This window comes from Lepus europaeus, chromosome 4 (genome assembly GCF_033115175.1).
Source record: "Lepus europaeus isolate LE1 chromosome 4, mLepTim1.pri, whole genome shotgun sequence".
NCBI lineage: Eukaryota > Metazoa > Chordata > Mammalia > Lagomorpha > Leporidae > Lepus > Lepus europaeus.
In genome coordinates, this window is record NC_084830.1 from 105,628,925 (window position 1) to 105,652,493 (window position 23,569).

At 54.8% G+C, this 23,569-nt stretch overlaps 1 protein-coding gene and 1 pseudogene across 1 annotated transcript in view; one reads left to right on the plus strand and one right to left on the minus strand.

Moving 5' to 3' along the window:
• Positions 1–23,569, minus strand: part of HRH2 (histamine receptor H2) — a 52,264-nt gene that overhangs the window by 15,947 nt on the left and 12,748 nt on the right. The window contains exon 2 of the mRNA XM_062189633.1: positions 6,405–7,948. Coding sequence (XP_062045617.1) covers positions 6,405–7,492 — 1,088 coding nt within the window. The 5' untranslated portion in view covers positions 7,493–7,948. The remainder of the gene's footprint in view (positions 1–6,404; positions 7,949–23,569) is intronic.
• LOC133758750 (histamine H2 receptor-like) lies at positions 17,825–22,826 on the plus strand (annotated as a pseudogene).

A 23,569-nucleotide genomic window follows, 5' to 3' on the forward strand; every position in this document is an offset into this window, starting at 1 on the left:
TTGTTCAATTAAGGGCACACAAATACTAGCAGTGGCCTTGAGGTACAGTGTCTCTTCCCTCCCTGCCAGGACCCTTGGGGAGGCAGGGCCTTCAGATCTGCATCAGAGGGGCTGGGGAGGCTCCTGGGGAGAAGGGGTGCAGGTTGGGGGGCGCAGGGGGAGTCAGACAGGTGCAAGCCGGGGCCTGCAGGTGGCTTCTGAAGCGCGACCCCCAGACCCATAATGGAGAGGTTCTCTACCTTTCAAGTGACTGGGGGGCCACGATTTATTCTCCTTGACTTTTGAGGCTGTGAAGGGCTTCCCTCCTCCTCTCTCTCTGCTCTCCTTCCCCTGCCTTCCTGTGGGGGCGGGGGAGGGCTCACTCCCCAAACACTCTGGAGAGACAGAAGACAGAGGATTAACTCCCGGATGGAGCCCATCCGCCGGGCTGGGCAGCTGAGCAGGGCGCAGGCCCCAGGAGTGGGGCGCTCCAGGCCCCCCTGGGCGGTGCACGGCGGCGCAGCCTCACACCTGCAGTTCTCCACCCAAGGCTGAGGACAGCCAAGGGCAGCCGAGCACCTGGGGAAGGAGAGGAGTAGGGCCTGGGAGGGGCGGGTTGGTGGGGGGAAGGGGAGGTGAGGAGGGGCACAGGGAAGAAGATGACCAGGAGGAGTGGAAGCAAGAGACGAAGGCTGAAAAGGCACAACACAAGGGCGGCACTTTGAAAACACTATGCCAAGTGAAAGAAGCCAGGCATGACAGAGCAGGTGGCCTATGAAATGCCTGAGTAGGCGAAGGGATGCAGACAGGAGGGAGGTCAGAGGTTGGGGGTGGGGAGCGGGCAGGGACTGGCAGGTGGCAGCCGCAGGGTGCAGGGTGTAGGTTCAGGGTTTCTCTAGGAGGGAATGAAAATGTTCTGCAATGGATTGGGGTGATGGCCTTACAACTCTGAATGTACTAGAAACTATTGAATTGTATGAGGGGACTTTGACAAGCTCATGGAAAAATAGAAGTCAAGCAGCTATTTATTGTAGGGTCAGGTATCATGGTACAGTGGGTTAAGCCACTGCTTGGGATGCCTGCATCCCATGTGAGAGTGCCTGGTTTGAGTTCTGGCTCCTCTACTTCTGACCCAGCTCCCTGCTAATGTGCCTGGGCAGGCAGCAGATAATGGCCCTAGTACTTGTGTCCCTGCCACCCACGTGGGAGACTCGGCTGGAGTTCTGGGCTCCTGGCTTCGATCTTGCCCGGCCCTGGCTGTTTTAGGAATTAGGGGAGTGAACCAGTGGATGGAAGTTTCTCTCTCTCTGTCTCTCAATCTGCCTTTCATTAAATAAATAAACTTGTTTTTGTTAGAGATTTATTTATTTGAAAAGCAGAGTTCACTGAGAGGGAGAGACAGAGAGAGATCTTCCATCTGCTGGTTTACTCCCCAAATAGTCACCATTGGGACTGGGCTAGTCCAAAGCCAGGAGCCAGGAGCTTCTTCCAGGTCTCTCACGTGAGTGCAGGAGCCCAAGCACTTGGACCATCCTCCACTGCCTTCCCAGGCCACAGCAGAGAGCTGGCCCAGTAAATAAATCTTAAAACACACACAGAGATAAAAAAAAAACTATATCCTATAGAAAAGACAATTTTAAAAAATTATTTTGACATGAAAAATTGAAATCTACGCATAGTTTTTTCATAATATGCATTTCCATGAATGTTTTGAAGAAACCTCATTTGCCTGGATTTTTACATTTTTTGCACTGGAAAAAACTTGTCTTTTAATTCCATCTTCCATGATGTTTTTGAAGTCCCCTCGTATACTTTAAGTGGATGAATTGTACAGTACGTGACATATGTCTCAATAAAACTTATATGAGAGAGAGAGAGAGTGAGCGAGAGAGAGAGAGAGAGAGGGTGCCTGATGGTGGAGAACAAAAAGCTGCATTTGTCCAGGTCCCCGCCTCATGCCAGGAATTGTGCCTGTTCCTGCGTTTCTCACACATGCCGATAGCAGCACTGCTTTGCAGGGAAGGAACCTGCAGCTGGGACGGAGTGGCCAGCAAGTGGAGGAGCCGTGACTCCTGCAGGCTCTGCCTACCCTTCAGTACCCCGGGGAAGGAGCGCCCAGGCAGCCTCAAGGGGCCTCAGCTCCCCAGATAGCACAGGGAGCACAAGTCAGAGCCAGCTTTGTCCCCTCCGAGATGACACAGTAGGTATGGTCCAGGCAGCGGGCACCTCTGGTTGCCAATCACTTTCTGTGCTTCACCTGTTGGGACAGGTTGGGCTCTTCCCACCCCAGCATGCATGATGTGGGAATTCAGGATTCTGCTCCTGAAGCTTGGGTTGGGAGAGAGGCCCCCTGTAACGCCGCAGCTTGGAAGGGAGCCAGGCGTCTCGGAGCTCTCACTGGGCTCCGGGGATTTCCCCTGCTGAGCCTTACTTCCCAGGGCTCTTGGGGACCAGGTACAGACATCAATTCACTCATGCATTCAGCAATATTCCCGGGCCTGCTCCATGCCTGCCACAGTGTCAGGACCCAACAGCAAACCCATTAAACTGGCAGAATGTGTTGAAGGGGTAAGAAGAGGGTCTGGGCCAGGGTGAGGCCACGTGGGGCGGCACAGCAGAGGGGCCTGGGAGGAAGTTAGGGCCCTGATAGGAACCGGGCAATGCAGGGCTTTGGGGGCTGGGATAAGAACTTTCTATTGGAACTTTTATTCTCACAGCAACAGGAGTTGCTGTGTGGTCAGTGTGGGAGATGCTCTCTCTGGCTGCAGGGGCAAGGGGCGAGCCAGGGGTCCATTGGGACGACACTGGTCCCTTGGCAGGAGGAGAGCTGAGGGAAGGAAGAGGAGGCTCCCCCAGCTCTGATCCAACCCTCAGGAGTCTGGGAATATGGAGGCCATGGGCGCAGGTGCCCCTACATCTACAGTGATGAAGAAGCGAGAAGCTGCTGGTAGTCCAGGTGCCTCTGGAGTTTGCCCGGAGCAAGGGAGTGGGTGGGAAAAGAACCTGAAGAGCCCTGCACAGGGGTCTGGAGGTACAGAGTTCTACTCCCACCTTGCTTTGAGCCTCAGAGAGCTGGCCTGCTTCCTCGTGCCTCAGTTTCCCCATTGGGATCTACAGGACTAGCACTGAGATGATGGTCAGTCCCAGGGTGAAGTTCGAGTCTAGGCAGCCTTCCTCTGTGGGAAGAGCCCAGTTTGTTGATGGAGGGCTGCTGCCAGCCTGGGAGTCGACCTTGGGGAACCAAATGTTCTAGAAAACACTGCCATGCGGGGAGGGCGTGCTCTGCTCACTGCTGAGCCCTAAACAGGGTTGCGTCTTGCAAGTCCTTGGCGAATGCCTTTGAAGTGAACAGACGCCAAGCAGCTTATTCTGGCAGGATCAGAGGGTGGGTGTGGGCAGGAAATGAAGTAATCAGGGGCCCACGGGCCACCCCATGAAGGGCCTCTCATGCCAGGCCAGGGGCGTGAGTCTCATACATGGGTGGAAGGAGGCACCCCCAAATTGGTCCACGACCTCATCACCGGAGAATGTCACCTTACATGCCAAAAGGGACCTTGCAGATGGGATCCAGTTAAGGGACTTGAGATGGGGTGAGGGGCTGAAGAAGGGACAGACAGAGCCTCACACTGGGGTGGGGGGAGGCAGCTGGGTGGCCACAGGGAAAGGAGGACCGACCAGCCAGCTTGGCCACTCTCTCTCCCAGGACCTCCTCTTGGCTGATGGGCTCCCGTCCCCGTCTGTCCCAGGGCAGGCTGGATCAGTTCCCTTTGGAATTCTTGGCTCAGGCAGACACCCCAAACTTGGCAGCGACAGGGCTCTGGGTCAGCAGCAGCTTTGTGCTATCAGCCAGCGGAGAGCCAGGAGCCAGCTTATCAAGGGGCCCATGAGGCCCCGACCTCTGTGGCAGCCTCTGAGGGGAAATTAACCTCTGGTTGTTCTTGGCCTGCTGCCTGTCCACACGCTCACTCCCTGGGGTGATGTGCCCTAACTGGCTTCTCATTGTTCCCTACCAAAACCCTTGGTCTCCCTGGTACTGGGGGTTGGAGGACAGACCACAGCAGGGGACAGACGGATGCATGGACCCCGTGTTCCAGCTGGGCTCTGTGGCCACTGCCTGTGACCCAGGGAGCACTGCCTCCAGCTGGCCTTGGCTTCGTCACAGCCCCCATGCCGCAGAGTGGCCAAGGAGGTCAGAAGAGATGGTGGGCTTGACTCCCAGTATCCCTGGCGTAAGGGGACGGCTGACTCGTGGTGTCCCTGGCACCAGGCAGCAGCCCATAGGGGAGCTGCTCTTCTGAGTGGCCATGTCCCTTGGGGGTTCCTGGGCCTCAGTTTCCATCTGTGAAGTGGAGATTAAGCAAAGCCCCTTCTTCACAGGGCTGCACTGGGACTGAAATGAGACCCTAATCTCCAGAGCCCAGCCCTGCCCTGGCACATGGGTCATTCCCTTTGTGCTGGAAAGCTCAGCACAGAGGTCTCACCTGCCAAGTGCTCCCCTCCAGGGCCCATGCCCTGGCCCCTCTGGACGCCAGGGGTGCAGGACTTCCAACCTTGGCACTTGCTGCCCTGCACCGTGACCAGTCTGCTTCTTAGCAGGTGACGAGAGCAGCTGCAAGGGGTGAACGGGCTGGGGAGTGGTGCAGGCTTCATGCCCTCGTGCACTCTTGGCACTTGGTGCAAGGGCTGGCAGTGGGAGGGCTTACACCCCGATTAATGCCCAGAAACCACGTCAGAGCGTCGGACTGGCGAAGAGTGCGTGCTCCCTGAATGTCAGCCACGTTGCCAGGCGCTGCTTGAGTGAGTTTCCTTAAGGATCAGAGTTAAAAGGCTGCTTATTTACTCTGGCCAAACAGGGAAGAGCAGCGCAAAGTGCTTCGCAGGACCAAATTGCATCAGGTCAATGGCTTTCTATCTATAATCCCGTACTTTTCTCTTCTCTCTCTCTCTCTCTCTCTCTCTCTCTGTGAATTAAATTGGCTTTGCCTTCAGGGCTGATTTCTCAGTGAGGGATGATGGATGGATGTGGACTGATGGGCATTCCATCCATCAGGACTGGGTGTAGAAGGTTCTAGAAGTGTGTGTGGGAAGAACACCTTGGGCTGGCCTGGAGGATGGCTTTGAAGTGAGAAGTGTGGCAGCAGGGAGGCCAGGGAGGAGGCTGTGGCAAGAGGCCACGTGCAGGAGCAAGAGCTCACCCCAGACAGACAGTGGAGGAAGACCTAGGACAGCTGGGGGTCTGGGGTCAGCTACGAGGACCAGGGGATATGAGGCCCCGGGGTCCAGTTAGGCAGAACCCAGGGCCCCAGGGTGTGGATCTGCAGTGCTGTCCAAGTTTTTTTTCTTGCATCTGATACTCAGTGCTGGAGAGAGGATTTGTATCCCAGCGGGGGAGCATCTCTTCCTCAGCCTGTAGCACCTGTTCACACCCCTTAGCTGCAGGCAACTTTGAGAGGCGAGCAGGGCAGGCTGCATGAAGATAGAGGCAACACTCGGAGGTCCCGGAGGGGCAGGGCCTTGCTCAGAGCTGAGGCCCAGGTTACCCGTATCTTCTCACCACAGTCACCACCCTAGATGCTGTTTCTACACCCCTGACTTTTAACATGGTTCCTGGCATGTGGTGGGTATCTGAGAAATGTTTGCAAATGAATGATGGACCAGAGGAATGAATGAATGAACAAACCAGCATTCTGGGGGGCAAAGGCATGGTCTGTGTGGAGAGAAAGGAAAGTGACATTTATTGAGCAACTTCTATGTGGCAGGTGTTCCATGAGCATTCTTGCCTTCACCGCCCTCGCCAGCTTCAGCCCAGCCCAGCAGCCGCCTCTGCACATGGCCAGCCTTCCCAGGGACATTCAGGCCCTTGGTGTGGTTTCCATTACTACCCTGCACTGGCCCTAATCCCCCGTGAAGTCTTGCAGACCTCATTCTGACTGTCAGCCCAGACGTCTCTTGGCGCTGGAGTCCGGGGCTTCCTCTCGCATCTCTCGAACATCCGAGTGTGCAAGCCTCTGTTATTATGGCTTTTTTAAGCCTCCCAGATTTGGCTTTCCTTCTCGTTCCCTCTCTGATGGACCAGAGCCCCCTGCAGACTAGACTGACCCTGTGCTGGTCCACACCTCCCGGGCCACCAGAGCGCTCTTTCCAAAGCACAGGTGTGCTGAGGCTGCCCCCGCCTTTGCGGCTCTCCCGACCATGGCCCACCCCCTTAGCCTGGCCCTGGGCCCCACCTCTTCAACTCAGCCATTCTCCTTCACCACTGACTTGAGCACTTCCACGCTGAGAGCAGACGCATAACAGCAGGTGCTCCATAAAGGCTACCACGAGCTCTAGTTCCTCGTTTAACCCCACAACAGCCCCTTCAGGGCACACGACCACCACCCCCCCATGCCTCCGTCCTGCGTACAAACAGCGGTGAGGGCTGGTACCTGTCTGTGGCTCCCTGCGGGGCTGTGGCTTCTGTCCCACTCCACACCTGGAGCTTGAGGGGTTTCTCTTCCTGCCGCCTGGGCTCTTGACTTTGGCTCTTGGGCAGGAGAGCGTTGTTAAACCTCAGACACGTTTCATGGGAGCCGCGTCCGGCCAGCCTGCAGCAGAAGAGCTGCTGGTAGGCGTTGCGGAAGTCTCTGTTCAGGGCAGCATAGAGGATGGGGTTCAAGGCTGAGTTGGCATAGCCCAGCCACAGAACAACGGCTTCCACCACCTCGTTGATGGCGTCATCCCCTTTGAGCCCCCGGTAAACGAAGGCGGTGAAGTAGGGGAACCAGCAGACAATGAAGGCCCCCATCACGGCTGCCAGCGTCACAGTAGCCTTGTGCTCCCTGATGGTGGCTGCCTGCCAGGAGCTGATGTGATTGATCCTCCTGGCCTGCTCCCGGGCGATCTTGAAGATGCGGTAGTAGGTGACACACATGATCAGCAGAGGCAGGTAGAAGGTGACCAGGCCGTCCACCAACCCATACACCTCATTGACCTGGAATTTGCACTTGGGGCTGGTGTGGTGGCCCTCGCTGGTCGTGTTCCTGCTGTTCCAGCCCAGGTGGATGGACAGGAAGGACAGGGTGATGGAGATGACCCAGATGGAGACCAGCGAGATGGTGACCCGGCCGGGGGTGACGAGCACAGGGTACCGCAGCGGGTCCGTGACGGCGCAGTACCGGTCGATGCTGATCATGAAGAGGTTGAGGATGGAGGCCGTGCACAGCATCACGTCCAGGCTGATGTAGATATTGCAGAAGACCTTGCCGAAGCTCCACCTGCAGGACAGCTGGTAGATGGCCGAGAAGGGGAGCACCAGGAGGCCGAGGAGCAGGTCGGTGATGGCCAGAGACACGATGAAGCAATTGGTCAGGCTGCGGAGGCGGCGGTTCAAGCCCACGGCCAGGCACACGACCACGTTCCCGGCTGCAGTGATGAGGATGAGGACGGTGAGGACCACACTGAGGGTGACCTTGAACGCAGTAGATTCCAGGCAAGATGAAGAGGCTGTGTCATTGGCTGTGTCATTGGGCTCCATCCTGGGACCCTCCAGCTCTTTCCCTTAGCCCACGATCCCTGGCTGCCTTCTCCTCCAGCCTCCCAGTGTGTCAGTTATGCCAACCCCTGGGCTTTGGGCTCCCAGTGGAGCCGAGGCAAGTGTGCGAATTCGGAAGGCCTTCGGTCCCTGACTCAGTGTCGTCTGGAACTTGTTGGCGTGGATCTCAATAAAGAAGAGGGCAAGACAAAGCCTTGAAGCCAAGTTTGGGGCTCAAACTCCAGCCCCGAGAGGGTCCCCTGCTGAGCCGGCTTCTTCCTGGGTCTGGGGTAGGCCTGTACCCTCCAGGTTTTGCATAGAGCCTGAGGCACCGAGGCGCATGTCCGGAGGTGGCTTTGGTTTTATGCGGGAGGGATCATGGGACCTTGTGGCCGTGTCTTCCTCCATAGCCGGCATCCAGACTGATGGTGTTCCTTTGAGGTCACTGGAGAGCAGGAGCTGAAAATGCAAGGGTTGAGCATTGAGCACTGGGAAACCAGACCGAGAGCATGGCCTGATTCAAGATGGATCCTTCTAGATCTTGACCTGCCGCCCGGACACCAGCAGGTGGAGGCCACTGTGGGTACCCCTCCTTAGGAGAGACTGTCAAAATCAGGGTACACAAGAAGAGGCAGGATGTCAGAGGCAAGAACACCTTGTCTTGTAGGACAACACTTGGAAGGGCCAGGAATGTTTTATAGTGGATAAAGAACCTTCTAGACAGACCCCACACTCCAGGAGAACAGGGGCTGCAGCTGTTTGTTCATGGCTGGCCCTCGGGCTGACATGAAGCATCTGATGATGCTTAACAATGAGTAAATGATAAAATTCAGAAGTGAATATACACACATGCAAATTCACCCCCTCAAAGGCTGAGATCCTGCCGCTGTTGAGGCAGTGTCCCTATACTCTACAGTGGGGCCCGGCAGAGGTTTCCAGAAGAGAGCCCGGGAGCAGACACAGTCTGCTGTGCAGCCAGCAATGCCTCTGCTGCCTGTGCTATGGCCACTGTGAAGTGACACGCAAGTGCGTGAGCGTGGCTGCGCCCCAGGCAGAACGCAGTGGTGGACGTGGACATGCGAATTTCATACAATCTTCACATGGCACAAAATCTTCTTATTTTGATTTTCTCCAATTTTTTTTTTAAAAAGATGTGTTTATTTATTTGAGAGGCAGAGTCATAGAGAAAGGGAGAGACAGAGAGAGGGATCTTCCATCCAGTGGTTCACTCCCCAAATGGTTGCAATGGCTGGAGTTGGACCGAAGCCAGGAGCCAGGAACTTCTCATGGGCCCCTCACGAAGGTGCAGGGGCCCAAGCACTTGGGCCATCTTCCACTTCTTTCCCAGGCCATAGCAGAGAGCTGGATGGGAAGTGGAGCAGCCAGGACTTGAACAGGTGCCCATATGGGATGCTGGTGCTGCAGGCAGAAGTTTAGCCTAGTACGCCACAGTGCTGGCCCTTTCTCTGATGTTTTAAAAATATTAAAACCAGGAGTGGTGGGGCTGGCATTGTGGTATGGTGAATTAAGCCACCATTTGCCATGCCAGTGTATGAATGTTAGAGTCCTGGCTGCTCCATTTCCGATCCAGCTCCTTGCTAACGTACCCGAGAAAACAGCAGAAGATGACTCAAGTACTTAAGCCACTGCCACCCATGTGGAAACCCAGATGGAGCTGCTGGCTCCTTGATTTATCCTGGCCCAGCCCCCGCCGTTGTGGTCATTTGGGGAGTGGACAGCAGATGGAAGATCGATCTCTCTCTCTTTGTCTCCCCCCTCCCCACATACACACACCCCGCACACACTCTGTAACTCTGCCTTTCAAATAAATAAATAAATCTTTATTTAAAAAAATCAGGAGTGGGCAATTAGCCTAGTGGTTAAGATATATGTGTCCCACACTGGAATACCTGCGTTTTAAGTCCCAGCTCTGGCTCCTGACCCCAGCTTCCTGTCAATGCAGATCCCGCAAAGCAGTGGTGATGGCTCAAGTGACTGGGTCCCTGGCACTCCTATGGGAGACTCGGATTGAATTCCAGCTTCCGGGCTTCAGCTTGGCCCAGCCCCAGCCCTCGTGGGCATTGGGAGACTGAACCAGAGAACTGGAGGACTCTCTGTGCACACACTCTTTCTCTCCTTCAAAGAAATTTTAAGAATAGTTTAAAAATATAGAAACCAACAGAAGTTATCAGAGGTTAGGAAAGGGAGGGGGGAAAACAGAGGTTTGGCTAAAGGGTACCGACATAGAACGACGTGGGAGAATTGGCTTGAATGTTCTGCAGCACAGTAGGAAAACTATAGTCCTCACCAATTAATTATGCACTTCCAAATAACTGGCGGAGAAGAGTTTGACGGTCCCCAACAGATAGAAATAATATTTGGGGAGCTGGAATTACTGAGTTACCCTGATTTTATCATTACACTGTGTGCACGTATCAAATTACATCATATCCAATCAATAGGTACAAATATTGTATGTCAATTAAACCACTTCTAAAATTAAAATAAAAACCGCAGGCAGCGTCATCGAGTTGATGTTGGAAGACTGATTACCGCCTACAAAACCCGTCTGAGAATTGAGGGAGCAGCCATAGATAGATGCCGGGAGTCCTCATTTTGCATCCTAAACACACTGCAGGCTCCGTGTGTCTCATTTCACACGGCGCGGCGAATTCCACAGCGCCTCGCCGCCGAGTTCTCAGGTGACACCAGCAATTGTTGCCCACAGGTGAGAGTCTGCGAGGCTCAGCTTTGCACGGAGTTCTGCAAGCGCTCAGTACAGGAGGCAAATGGGAAGCCCGTTCTCCGCTCACGGGCGTCAGAGACACAGACAGAGGGCCAGATTCAGCCTGCGGGTCTCCACCTGGCGTCTCCACGGTCCGTCCACCCCGCGCTAGCGCACAGCGCAGCCCTGACTCACGCTGGTCTTATTTAGCAGCTCCTGTGGTCAGCTGGTGCCGAACGGCGCGTGGGCGGGGCAGTCTGTGGGGGAGGGGCGGGCCGTTCCTGCATCCCCCCCGTGGGCGCACTTGTCTGCCTCGCAGCCCCACCGCAAACACGGCTTTGCTAACACAGCTGCGCACACCATGCCTGTGATTGCATCAGGGCTGCTGGTCACCTCCAGGCTTCCCTCCTGGTGATGACATTCTGTGATTACCCCTGATGAGAGACAAGCTGAGGCCCTGCCGGGTTCCCGGGGGCCCTTCTCCCACACGCTCCTCCCTCCAGAATGTTCAGAGCGCAGCCGGCAGGCATCCCCCAAGGTCTAAGGGTGCAGAAATCCAGAGACAGAACTCCCGGGGCTCAGGAGCAAGCTGCCCCCCCTCCCCCCGCGGGATGTGAATGAAGCCTCGCCCAGGCTCTTGCCTGGGGCAGTTGTGCAAAGCCGAATCTGAGAAGCGTCACTCACTCAGAACGACCGCGTTGGAGCAAGGATCAGGGCTCCCCATCGCCTTCTGCCGCTCCAGCTGGCTCTGCCGCCGGGCCCTCCAGCGAGCAAGCGGAGCCTCTGGGTATTATTTTTAGAAGATCTTTTCATTACATAAATAGCCCAAGCAGCATGAATCTCTCCACCACACTTAATTAACTTTGGAGGGGGTAGCAACAAGGGAAAAAAATTTTTTTTGAGAATCTCTATTTCTGATCAAAATTGTCTGAGTTCCTTTAGCAGCCGGGTCTAGGCATTTTGGCATGGGGCTGACATTTTAGCTGGTGTTCGGGGGTTGAGGGGTTCAAATCTGAATGAACCAGCCTCTTACCTAATTAGGTTCCCCTCTCCTCCCCTTTCTTCTCTCTGCTCTCTTCAACAAATGTTTCTCTTTTTTTCCCCTAAGGTTTATTTTATTTATTTTTAAAAGCAGAGTAATAGAGAGAGAGGAGAGATTGAGAGATCTTTCATCTGCTGGCTTACTTCCCAAATGGCCCAAGCCAGGAGCCAGGAACTCTAACCATGCAGGTGCAGGGGCCCAAGCGCTTGGGTCCTCATTCACTGCTTTTCCAGGCACATTAGCAGGGAGCTGGATCAGAAGTGGAACAGCCAGGACATGAACCGGCACTCTGATAAGGTATGCCAGTGTCTCTGGCTGCTTAACCTGCTGCACCACAACGCCAGCCCTCTTAATATCTCTGAAAGAATCGACATTGTGGGGCTGGCGTTTGTGGCGTAGCAGGTGAATCTGCCGCCTGCCATGCCAACATCCCACATGGGCACCGGGTCATGCTCCAGCTGCTCCACTTCTGATCCAGCTCTCTGCTATGGCCTGGGAAAAGCAGCAGCAGATGACCCAAGTCCTTGGGCCCCTGCACCCACGTGGGAGACCCAGAAGAAGCTCCTGGCTCCTGGCTCCTGGCTTTGGCCTGGCCTAGCCCTGGCTATTGTGGCCCTCTAGGGAGAGAACCAGTGGATGGAAGACCTCTCTCTCTCTCTCTCTCTCCCTCTGTGTCTTCCCCCCTCTCTCTGTTAACTCTGACTTTCAAATAAATAAATAAATCTTTTTTAAAAAGTACAATATATCAGATGCTGTCTCAGGTGCTGGGGTACAGTGAGGAGGGGATGTGGTCCCTTGCTTCATGGAGTTTCCAAAGAAGAATCACTTCTGTTGTATTTCTGCCTAAAGTGCGGCTCTTAGAGGATTCTGGTTATCTTTGCTGATGACAAACACCTTGTGTGGAGCTCATTCCAACCTGTACCCTGTGGACAGAATGATGGCCCTAGAGAGCCACGTCACTGCCTTGCAGAGCAACCTCCAATGGTCCCTTTTTCCCTATAAGAAGGAATCATTGTCAGCATTACAGCTAATCTAAGAAATACGCTCTTGGGAGCAGATGTTTAGCTTAGAGGTTAAGACTCCTGTGTCATATTGGACTACCTGAGTTCAATTCTAATTCTAATTCAATTCTGATGCAGACCCTAGGAGGTGGTGGTAATGGCTCAAGTCATTGAGTTCCTTTTGGTTATTGATTTATTTGAAAGGCAGAGGTACAGAGAGGGGGAGAGAGAGAGAGAGAGAGAGAGAGAGAGAGAGAGAGAGAGAGAGATCTTCTATCTATTGGTTCACTCCCTAGATGGCCGTAAAGGCCAGGGCTGGGCCAGGCCAAAGCCAGGAGCCAGGAGCTTCTTCCGGGTCTCCCATGTGGGTGGCAGGGGCCCAAGCGCTTGGGCCAACTTCTGCTGCTTTCCCAGGTGAACAAGCAAGGAAGTGGAGCAGTTGGGACTGGAACCAGCACCCATATGGGATGGCAGTATCACAAGGGACAGTTTAACGCCCTGAACCACAAGGTGGGCCTGTAGTTGGGATCCCACTATCCATATGGGAGACGTGAATTGAGTTGCTGATGGATGGGAGCTCTCTTTCTCTCTCTCTCTGAAATAAAAAAGAAAGACACACTCTTTTGAACAGTCTTTCCAACTTCCATAGTGATTATAGGCTTATAGAAAACCTAGTTTCCTTGAGGTATACAGGAAGGGCCAACTGTTGGAGCCCTCACACACCCAAGCCCTCATGTCAGGAAGGCGGCTCTGGGTGACATTTTGGTGTGATGGCGCCTTTCTGAATTTCCCTTCTATACATAACCCTACACAGAACTCCACAACCTCCTTAAGCCTTAATTTCTCTAAAAATTCCCAATACATAACGGATGCCCCATTTGGTCACTTAGGCACAACTCCCTTGGGAACTTAGGCACTTAGACACAATTCCCTTGGGAACCCAGCCGATTGCAGTGCAACCACCCTCATGGGAAGATGCATGGACCAGGATGTCTATGCCGGCAGGAAAGGACATGGCAAATAAACGCCCATCAGCAGGTGATGGCTCACCTCTGCACGGGGGCAGTCCTGGAGTAACACACGCGTTCAGTGAAATGCTCCTGTGTCTTCACAACAACCTCACAGGACAAGCGAGTCACTGTCCCCTTTTAACACAGAGGAAAGTCGAGGTGGGTGAGGACTCAAGGGGTCAATATGATGTCATACCTCAAGGGGCAGAGCAGGATCCAAACTCAATCCAAATTCCTCTGGTGCCTCTAATGCCCGCCCAGTATTCAGGCTTCAACTTGACTTTCTAACTGGACCTCTCTTCACCCATCCATCCATCCATCTGTCCATCCATCCATCTATCCCTCCACCTGTCCATCCATCCATCCACCCATCATCCATCCATCCCTTTACCTTTCCATCTGTTCATCTATCCATCCTTCCATCCATCATCCATCCATCTACCTGTCCATCCATCCATCCGTCATCCATCCCTCCACCTGTCCATCCATCCATCCATCCACCTGTCCATCCATCTGTTCATCTATCCATCCATCCGTCATCCATCCACCTGTCCAAACATCCATCCATCCGTCATCCATCCATCCACCTGTCCATCCATCCATCCGTCATCCATCCATCCACCTGTCCATCCGTCCATCCACCCGTCATCCATTCCTCCAGTGAACACCTCTTGTTTTCCGTGTAGAAGGAGAGGTTTGGGTGGATCGTGTGCCTGCATGCGTGAGCAGGTGCATGTGCTCTCCCACCTCCGAGGCCTAAGATGTGCTCCCTGGGGCCTGGAGAGGTGTCCGAATGGGTGTGCGAGGGTGGCACTATTTCCCCCCAACATTTCATGATGAATGTTTTTCAATCACTCACAGAGGGGTGAAAAAACAGTATGACATAAATGACATCTTGTCTTCCTGCCCACATTAAACAGCCGCTCTACCACCTCTCCTATTCTCCCTCTCTGGTGTGCGTGTGCGCGTAGGTGGAAAGGAGATGAAATTCATTAACACAGGCTCCAGCCACTTCCTCTCGCCGCCCGGCAGGCTGACCGCAGATGTTTCAGTTACACATGCACTGCTTTCTCTCGAATCATCTCCTCTTGGCCTGAGCAGCCTGGGAAGAGGCCCTTTGGGGAGAATGTACCATGGGGGGCAATGCCCCTCAGCCCACTCGGCCCATGGAGGCTTCGAGCCTCTACCTGGCATCTTCACTAAGCCACCACAGGCACACAGGGGGCAGCTGGCCAGCCCTGAGGCCCCAGTGCCCCTCCCACGGCAGCCGCCTGGGGCGCTGTCCTCTGGAGCAGGCGCAGCCAAGGCCCTGGTGCACTCTGGGCTAAATGCACCTGGCCATGCCAGGCTCTGTGCCCTGGTCTTTCCCCTCTCCTAGCCTCAGTACTCTTAGCACAGATCCTCGGCCTGGCATTCTAGGCTCTTTGTGACTTGGTCCTGTCTTCCCTCTTGAGCCTCGACTCCTGCCTGATAAGTACCCTTTAGTGGCCTGGCATTTAATTCCTCCCAGTCCTGAGAAGAGCCTGTTCTGACTCTGAGCCTTTGCACGCACTGTTTCCATGGCCTGGAACGCCCTCCCTTCCGTGCCTGGTGGGCTCTTATTCCTCTTTCAAGCACTGGCCCACCTCTGGTGCCTACTCCAGGAAGCCTTCCAGGATAGTTTCTCTATCATCTCTCACTCCCATCCTCCACCTGTTGGTCAGAGGCTCATGCTTCTTGGGGTGAGAGGAAGTGGGGTTCTTTATCCTTTCTGGGCAGAGTCCTGAGTTTCCCGGGCCTCAGGTGAACTCCTTGGGGGTCCCTGGTGATTCACCATGAGAACAGACCTCCCTGGGAGTTGAGTTGAAGGGAGATCTGGAATACAATTCCCTGCTTCCATCTTTCCACCTGACAGCAATGAAAACGGGGCGTGCCCTGGTCACAGCCTCCCTCCCACCGTCCCATCCCAGTAGCGCCGCTGGTAGGCGCCGTGTCCACCCTCCCGAGGGCGAGGCCTCCCCAGAGAGCATCCAGCCGGGGGACCTCGAGTTGTAGCAATCCCAGCCCAGGAGTTTTCCCTTCTCTTTTCTGTGGGAAGTCAGTTGGAGCTCCTTTTAGAGGTGCAAGTCCCGAAACCCGGCCATGTGGAGACGTGAATGGACGCCAGCAGCCAGCCGTCTGGGGGACTCGGTGAACTGACCGGGCTTCTCGGGGGGCCTGGAGGGCAAAGCTGACTCTAGGCACTCACTTGCAGCAGGTGAATACACCAGCCTCCCCGAGCAAGTCGGGGTGCGAGGCCCCTTCCCGGCGAGCCGCGCAGCAGCCCCACGGTGTGGGAGGTTGGAGTCCTATTCTGCTGGAACACTCGGAGAATGCAGGGAGCCCCGGGGCGGAACGCAGGGACTCTGGTAATTCCCTCTCCTTCAGTAGGCGCTTCCCTTTCGCTCCTCTGAGCCTCGGTTTTCTCCTCTGCCAAATGGGGATGATGATGGGTCTGTCTTCACTTTGTGGCTATGAACATGCAGAGAGTAAGGCATGAAAGACCCCTGGTGTTGGCACAGGGTGGGTTCTGGGGGTGCAGCAGGGGGCAGGGTAGGGCGGACTTGGCTGGGAGCCCTGACTTCAGGCTGGGGGAGATGACAAAGACTGAGCTGCTGGGGTGCTGTGCGTTTCACTGCCCCTTGGCTGGAGTCCGGTGAAGGGGAAGGTGGCCGAGACACAAATGTGCACTGGTGGCGGGGGCGGGGGGAGGGCGGGGGGAGGGTGGGGACCCAGCCCTGCAGATTCTGAAGGCCTCTCCTGGAGGTGCCGTGTGAGTTGTGTTCGATGGGAAAGTGGCAGGGAACTACATGAAAATGGGGGAGGGGAGCTAACAGACTCCCAATCGAGAACAGCTCGGCAAAAGCTTGGAGGAGGGAGGCGTGGGTTGTAACCCAGGAAGCCTCTGGCAGGTGCAGGGGGCGGTTGAGAGGAAGGTCATGTGACCGGCAGGCAGCAAGAGAACTCCAGGGTACCTGTGCTCCTGCTGCACATCAGGAGGTGGGGGTGTGGTGGGACCCCCCCAGGGACACTGCTGTCCACCCCCAGACATGACTGTGAATACCAAGGCACTGATGTCCCTGGATGGCTGGAAGGCAGATCCTCATTTCCATGCACCGTGAATTCTCAGGACTCCTCTCAAGTGAGCCGCTTCCAACGTCCCAGACACCCGCGTGCCAAGGGCACCCGAAAGCTGTCCGGCATCAACCCCTGCGGAGCTGTCCCAAGTGGGCCTAGGGAGCTGGGAGCAATTTGGATGCTGCCCCTTAATGTTCTTCAAGGAGACGCGCTTCCGAGCCCCTGCAGATGCCCTGCCACAGGTGCTGACCAAGGTGGCTTAGGTTCCATGGTCACACCTGAATGACCCCCAGCCTCCCCGGGAAGAAACACTGATGGCCGCAGTCAGAGACTTCTCTCTCTCTTCACTCAGGAGCCCAGACAAACTGAGGGGCTGGGGAGACACATGGAAAAGCCAGTTCGGACAGGGTCAGGAGATGTGTAGTGAGGTCTGTGGGCAGGTGTCTGGAGTCCATGGGGCCTGGGAGGAGGAACGAGCCCTGTGGGCCATGCATGCATTTGTAGCAGGTGGCATCATTTTGGTCTGGAACATCAAGGTCTCAGCAATTGCATTCCTTCCTTCCTTCCTTCCTTCCTTCCTTCCTTCCTTCCTTCCTTCCTTCCTTCCTTCCCCCCTCCTCCTCCTCCTCCTTCTTCTTCTTCTTCTTCTTCTTCTTCTTCTTCTTCTTCTTCTTCTTCTTCTCTCTCTCTCTCTTTCTTAAGACTTATTTATTTATTTGAAAGGCAGAGTTACAGTGAGGCAGAGAGAGATATATATCTTCCATCCACTGGTTCACTTCCTAAATGACCGCAACAGGCGGAGCTGTGCCCATCCAAAGCCAGGAGCCAGGAGCTTCCTCCAGGTCTTCCCAAGCAGGTGCAGGGGCCCAAGGACTTGGGTCATCTTCTACTGCTTTCCCAGGCCATAGCAGAGAGCTGGATCAGAAGTGGAGCAGCCGGGGCTTGAACCGGCGCTGATATGGGATGCCGGCACTGCAGGCCACAGCGCCGGCCCCAAGCAGTTGCATTTCTAAGAATTTGTCTTGTGCATCTCTCCACAGCCCAGCTTGCACCGGCAGAGTCTGGAGGGAGAGCAAAACTGCACCAGGCAGAACAGAACGTTACAGTCAAGGGTGATGCGGGAGGGCTCTGGGGTGTGTCCAGTGCCACTCGGAAAGAGGAACAAGCACCTGTGTGTGGACCAACTCCACGTGACCCCAGGGGTGCAGCTCTGGCTCGGACAGGGCATTGGTGGCCACCTCCAGGGAGCACTGACATAGCCAGGTCATGGGTGCAGGGGGATTTCTTTCTCGCCACGTTCCCTTTGGGGCCTGACCAATCTTTGCATCCTGAATGGGTTTCACCTACTCAAAGTCTGCTAGCCACGTGGTTTGCTGGATGAAGGGAAGGAGCGGGGTGTGCTGGGAGGAAAGACAGCACACAAAGGAGTGGCCACCTGTGGGACGGAGCCACGTGGTGGGAATGGGCTCCCGGCTGGCACCGGCGCTTGGTCTGCTCGGTCCACAAGTCCCTTCATGGTTCACAGGACTCAGCACTCTCTCCTCACTGCTTTTGCAATCAGACTAGCCTGGGGGCAGTGCGGTCTTGTGCCTGGCCGTGGGCTTGAATGGCCACCTCCGCAGCCTGACCAGTTGCTTCATCGTGTCTCTGGCCATCACCGACCTGCTCCTCAGCCTCCTGGTGCTCCCCTTCTCGGCCATCTACCAGCTGTCCTGCAGGTGGAGCTTCGGCAAGGTCTTCTGCAATATCTACATCAGCCTGGACGTGATGCTGTGCACGGCCTCCATCCTCAACCTCTTCATGATCAGCATCGACCGGTACTGCGCCGTCACGGACCCGCTGCGGTACCCTGTGCTCGTCACCCCTGGCCGGGTCACCATCTCGCTGGTCTCCATCTGGGTCATCTCCATCACCCTGTCCTTCCTGTCCATCCACCTGGGCTGGAACAGCAGGAACACGACCAGCGAGGGCCACCACACCAGCCCCAAGTGCAAATTCCAGGTCAATGAGGTGTATGGGTTGGTGGACGGCCTGGTCACCTTCTACCTGCCTCTGCTGATCATGTGTGTCACCTACTACCGCATCTTCAAGATCGCCCGGGAGCAGGCCAGGAGGATCAATCACATCAGCTCCTGGCAGGCAGCCACCATCAGGGAGCACAAAGAAGGTAACAGGCAGCAGGTGTGGGAACCCATGACTCCCGGTCCCAGCTAGTTCACGCTAATGCGGATACCGCGACTACGAACCAGCGCACATCACATGCTGACTGCACGGCGGGTCTGGGGCTCTGAGCATGCTGCCTGCGTCAGCTTTCCCACGATTTTGTGAGGACAGCGGATGCTTCTCCCCGCCATTCTGAAGTGCAGAAACCGAGGCTCTGAAAATTTACAGACCTTGCCCGGAGTCTCAGAACCAGGGAGAAGAAAGGTCAGGATTTGAACCCAGGTCTGTCTGCCTCCAGAGTCCCCACATATTTTAAAATAAGGGATGGGGCTGTTGTCTGCGCGTGTGCAGCAACACGCCACTTCTTCCCACGCGAGAACCGTCCTGCATCTCCACGGTAGCCAATCTCTAACTTATTCCTCTTAGCGGGTTGGGCATTGGTTCAAAGCCTGAACAGCTGGAAGAGAGCTCGCTGGAGGCTGTTCGCTAGGGAGAAAGGGCTCAGCCCCCAGCAGCGCTGCTCACATTCTTTCATTTCTTCCGAGCCATGGAGGGCCCAAAGCCCTGCATGCTTTTGCTTCTGTCCCTAAGAGCCTCTTGCCCTGTAGGTGGGACCCCCCACCCGGCACAGGCTGAAGGTGAATACATCCAGGGCTCGACCGTGGGGTGGGTTCTGGAACTGCTGCTGTTGGCTCAGGTTGGGAAGGGCCTCTGCATCTCGGAGATGGATTTCCTCCAGCCCAGCGGGAGGCTGGCAGCCAAGGCGACACTTTACTATGATGGCTGTCAACGCCCTGGCGTCAGAGAGAGGGAGCAGAAAACCTGGGCCTGATGCTAGGACACTGACCACGCCCATTGTCCAGGTACCTACTGTGTGCCAGGCTCCGGTGGCGGCAGAGATGATGGCTGCTATTCCCACTTGGCAGATTGTGAAACTGAGGTTCGGAGAAGCAAGTCGTTTGTCCAAGCCTGCACACTTAGTGAAGAGGCAGGGAACACTTTGAACTTGGCCTGGTTCCAGAGGCTGTGACTGCATACGCACCCAGGAGCCATGGAGCCTGTTGGGGCTCCAGCACCGCCTCCTGGTGCTGGAGGGAGGGGAGTACCCCATTTGTCCGGTCTCTCCACCATCTCATGAGGATGTCCCAGTGCTCTTCGTGTTCCTGAGAAAGCTTTTTATTTCTCTTTCACTTTTTCTCAACTGAGCTGAAATTCACATCCCATAAAATTAGCCACTGTAAAGCATAGACTTTATAGTGGCATCTCGGGGGGCTGGCATTGTGGGGCAGCAGGTTACACTGCCTACAACAACGCTGCAATCCCATCTGAGCGCTGGTTCCAGTCCCGGCTGCTCCACTTCCAATCCAGCTCCCTGCTAATGCACTTAGGAAAGCAGTGGAGGATGGCCTGAGTGCTGGGACTCTGCCACCCACATGGGAGACCCAGATGGAGTTCCTGGCTCCTGGCTTCAGCCTGTTCCAGGCCATTGCAGCCATCTGGGGAGTGAGCAAGCAGATGAAAAGATCTCTCTCTTTCTCTCCCTCTCTCTCTGTAACTCTGCCATTTTGTACCACCCCAATGTTATACAACCACCAGCTCTTTTTTCCTGAAGATTTTCATCCATTGCCAAAGGAGGCCTGTCCCCACGAGCAGGTGTTCCCTGTTCCTCCCAGCCCTAAGTCCTGGCCACCACCACCTGCTTCTGTCTCTACGGACAAGTGTGTTCTGCATATGGGGGGCACCAGGCACTGCTAAGCCATGAAGAACAGGGCTGAGGGGGAACCCCCAGCTCGCCTCGCTGCTCCCCAGCCTGACATTCGTGTGCTCGGGCTAAGCACTGATGCAGCCCCCTGATGCCCCAACGGCCAATCCATCAACTGGCCGGGGCCTTCTGCCCCTGAAATGCACACGACGCATCCACATGTGCTCCAGAAAGTTAGTGGAAAATGGAATCCCAAGCTATGCTCATCTAGTTTTATATTTGACTGCCATGAAAATTAACCATGTGATATTTCAATATCCATACACATTGTATAGCATTCAGATCTGGGTAAACATATCTCTCTTCTCAAACATTCATTGTTTCTTTTCTTTCTTTTTTTTTTTCCCAAGATTTATTTATTTAGGGGCCGGCGCTGTGGCATGGCAGGTTAAGCCTCTGCTTGAAATGCCTGCATCCCATATGGGCACTGGTTCTAGTCCCGGCTGCTCCACTTCCAATCCAGCTCTCTGCCATGGTCTGGGAAGGCAGTAGAAGGTGGTCCAAGTCCTTGGGCCCCTGCACCCAGTGAAGAGATCCTAACGAAGCTCCTGGCTCCTGACTTCAGCTGGTCAAGCCTCAGCCATTTGGGGAGTGAACCAGTGGATGGAAGACCTCTCTCTCTCTGTGCCTCTGCCTCTGTAACTATGCCTTTCAAATAAATAAATAAATAAATAAATAAATCTTTTTATTAAAGATTTATTTATTATATAAAAAGATTTATTTATTTGGTGCTGGGCTGTGGTGTAGCAAGTAAAACTGCCTCCTGCAATGCCAGCATCCCATTTGTGCACTGGGTTCGTGTCTCAGCTGCTCTGCTTCTGATCCAGTGCCCCTCTAATGGCCTGGGAAAGAAGCAGGAGATGGCCCAAATGCCTGGGCCCCTGCACCTCCATGGGAGACCCAGCTGAAGCTCCTGGCTCCTGGCTCGGCCTGGCCCAGCCCCAGCCACTGAAGCCATTTGAGGATGGAAGGTCTTTCATTCTGCCTCTGTCTTTCCTTCTCTGTAACACTTTCAAGTAAATAAATAAACAAAAAATTTAAAAAAATTATATATTTGAAAGGCAGATTGACAGACAGAAAGATAGAGAGAGAGAGAAATATCGTCCATCCACAGGCTCACTCCCCAAATGGCTGTAACAGCTGGGGCTGGGCCAGCCCAAAGCCACGAGCCAGGAACTCCATCTGGGTTTCCCACAAAGGTGGCAAGGGATCCAAGCACTTGGGGTCATCTTCTGCTGCCTTCCCAGTGCATTAGCAGGAAGCTGGGTGGGCAGTGGAGCAGCCAGCGTGGACTCGAATCAGCACTCTCACGGACTGCCAGGGATGCGAGCAGTGGCCTAACCCACCGCACCACAGTGCTGGTCCCCACTTATTATCTCTTTATGGTGAAAACAAAAACAAACAAACAAAAATGGATGCAAAAAGTTTTGAAATCCATGCCTAGTATTTTGGCAATGTGCATCTTCCATAAGCTTCTTGGGGATACCTCACATAGCTAGATAGATGATAGATAGCTAAGGGCTGCTGGGGGGACGGCGACTGATGTATCTTGGGGGTAGGGGATGTGCTGGAGGTGCTGCTGTCCTAGCCCACTGAGCCAGGCATTCAAACCTCCATGCAATGATCCGCTCTGCAAAGGGGCAGACCTTGACACCCCCTTGCCCCCGCCCACCCAGCAAAGCTGCACGATTTGCAGGTATCACAGCCCCTCCACTCAGTCTCCTTTCTATGGAGCACATTTTTTTTCCTGCCTTATTTCTTGTTTCTCTATTTCTTCACTGTCTCTCCCCATTGGTATATGAGCTCCATGAGGGTCAGGAGCGAGAAGGCACCGTCTTGCTCCCTGACAGGCGCTTAACTGGGGATGGATGAAGACTCACTGGATTGGCTGAACGCGTACTGACTCAGATAATGGCATAGGAGAGCTCTGGGTAGAAGGGAAACAGAGCAGTCCCCCAGTGTTCAGGAATCCCTTCTACAGCGCACTGGAGAGGCAGCCACCAGCTCTCCTTGCATGCCTCCATTGCTGGGGGACTCACTCTCTTCCATAGCACTTACCCAGCAGCCACAGCCATTTACCCACAGTTACAGAGCCCTGCACACGCTTCCTTTAGGAGGCTGTGGCCACTGCAAACTAATACAAGCGTGGAAATACCCCACAAAATAGGATTTGTGCAGACACCATTGTCATGTCACCAGCTGCTGCTCCCCTCCACTGGCATGCTGCGACCTTTGTGCGTGGCCAGCTGGGCATCTATCAAGGGGAATTTGGCAGTTTGCTTTCTGCATTTTAGATCTGGGACTGTGTGTGTGTGTGTGTGTGTGGTTTTTGAAAAGTGCTGAGCCCTGCAGAACAAGGTTTAAGTCCCTTTGTCCCGGCAGTCCCCTACAGCTCCATGTCCGCTGCCGCCTGCTCTTCTCCATGCTGAACAGCCTTCCGGTCCTCCACGCAGTCTCATCACCATCATCATCATCGCTGTCACTTTGATCAGCACCATGCTAATTGCCATCACTGTCGCCTCCCCTGCTACCCGATGACCTGGACACCCAGCTGCCCACACCGACGCCTTCCTTCCTCTCTCTCCTCCTCGCTCTGCCCTTGAACGATTTGCTCTGTCAGCAAGGTACAGCTTGATTTTCTTCACGGGCATGTCCACCGCTGGGCTGGGTCACCTCAACGAGAACAGCGCTGGGGCAGGCACTTGGCACAGTGCCTGATTCGAGTCCCCGCTGGCTCCACTGTCCAATCTAGCTTCCTGCTAATGCACACCCTGGGAGGCAGCAGGTGATGGCTTATGTATTTGGATCCCTGACCCCTCCTCGGGAGACCCACATTTGAGTTCTGGTCTCCTGGCTTCAGCCTGGCTCAGCTCGGGCTGCTGCAGACATTTGGGGAGGGAATCTGAGGGTGGGAGATCTGTCTCTCTGTCTTTCTGAGTCTGTTTCTCTGCCTTTCAAATAAATAAATAAATAAATAAATACTTACACAATAGCAAACAGCTGAGCTGGCTGGCATCATTTAGACCTGCTGGGTACTTCTGAGACCCTCTCTGTCCTCCTCCACTGTCTAAGGCTGTTTTATCCTGCCCATCACCTGCATCTGAGGTTTGTGGGAGAGCTCTGGGGAGCCATCAGGGCAGTCACCAGCGTCCACTCTGCCAACAGGGCACAGAGAGGCCAAGGATCTCCGCTGGTGTCACACAGCTGGTCAGAGTCACGAAGAGCCTAGCCCTTTCGGCTTTTAGTTCCTGAGATTTTTCTCTCTCTGTCTCTCTCTCTTT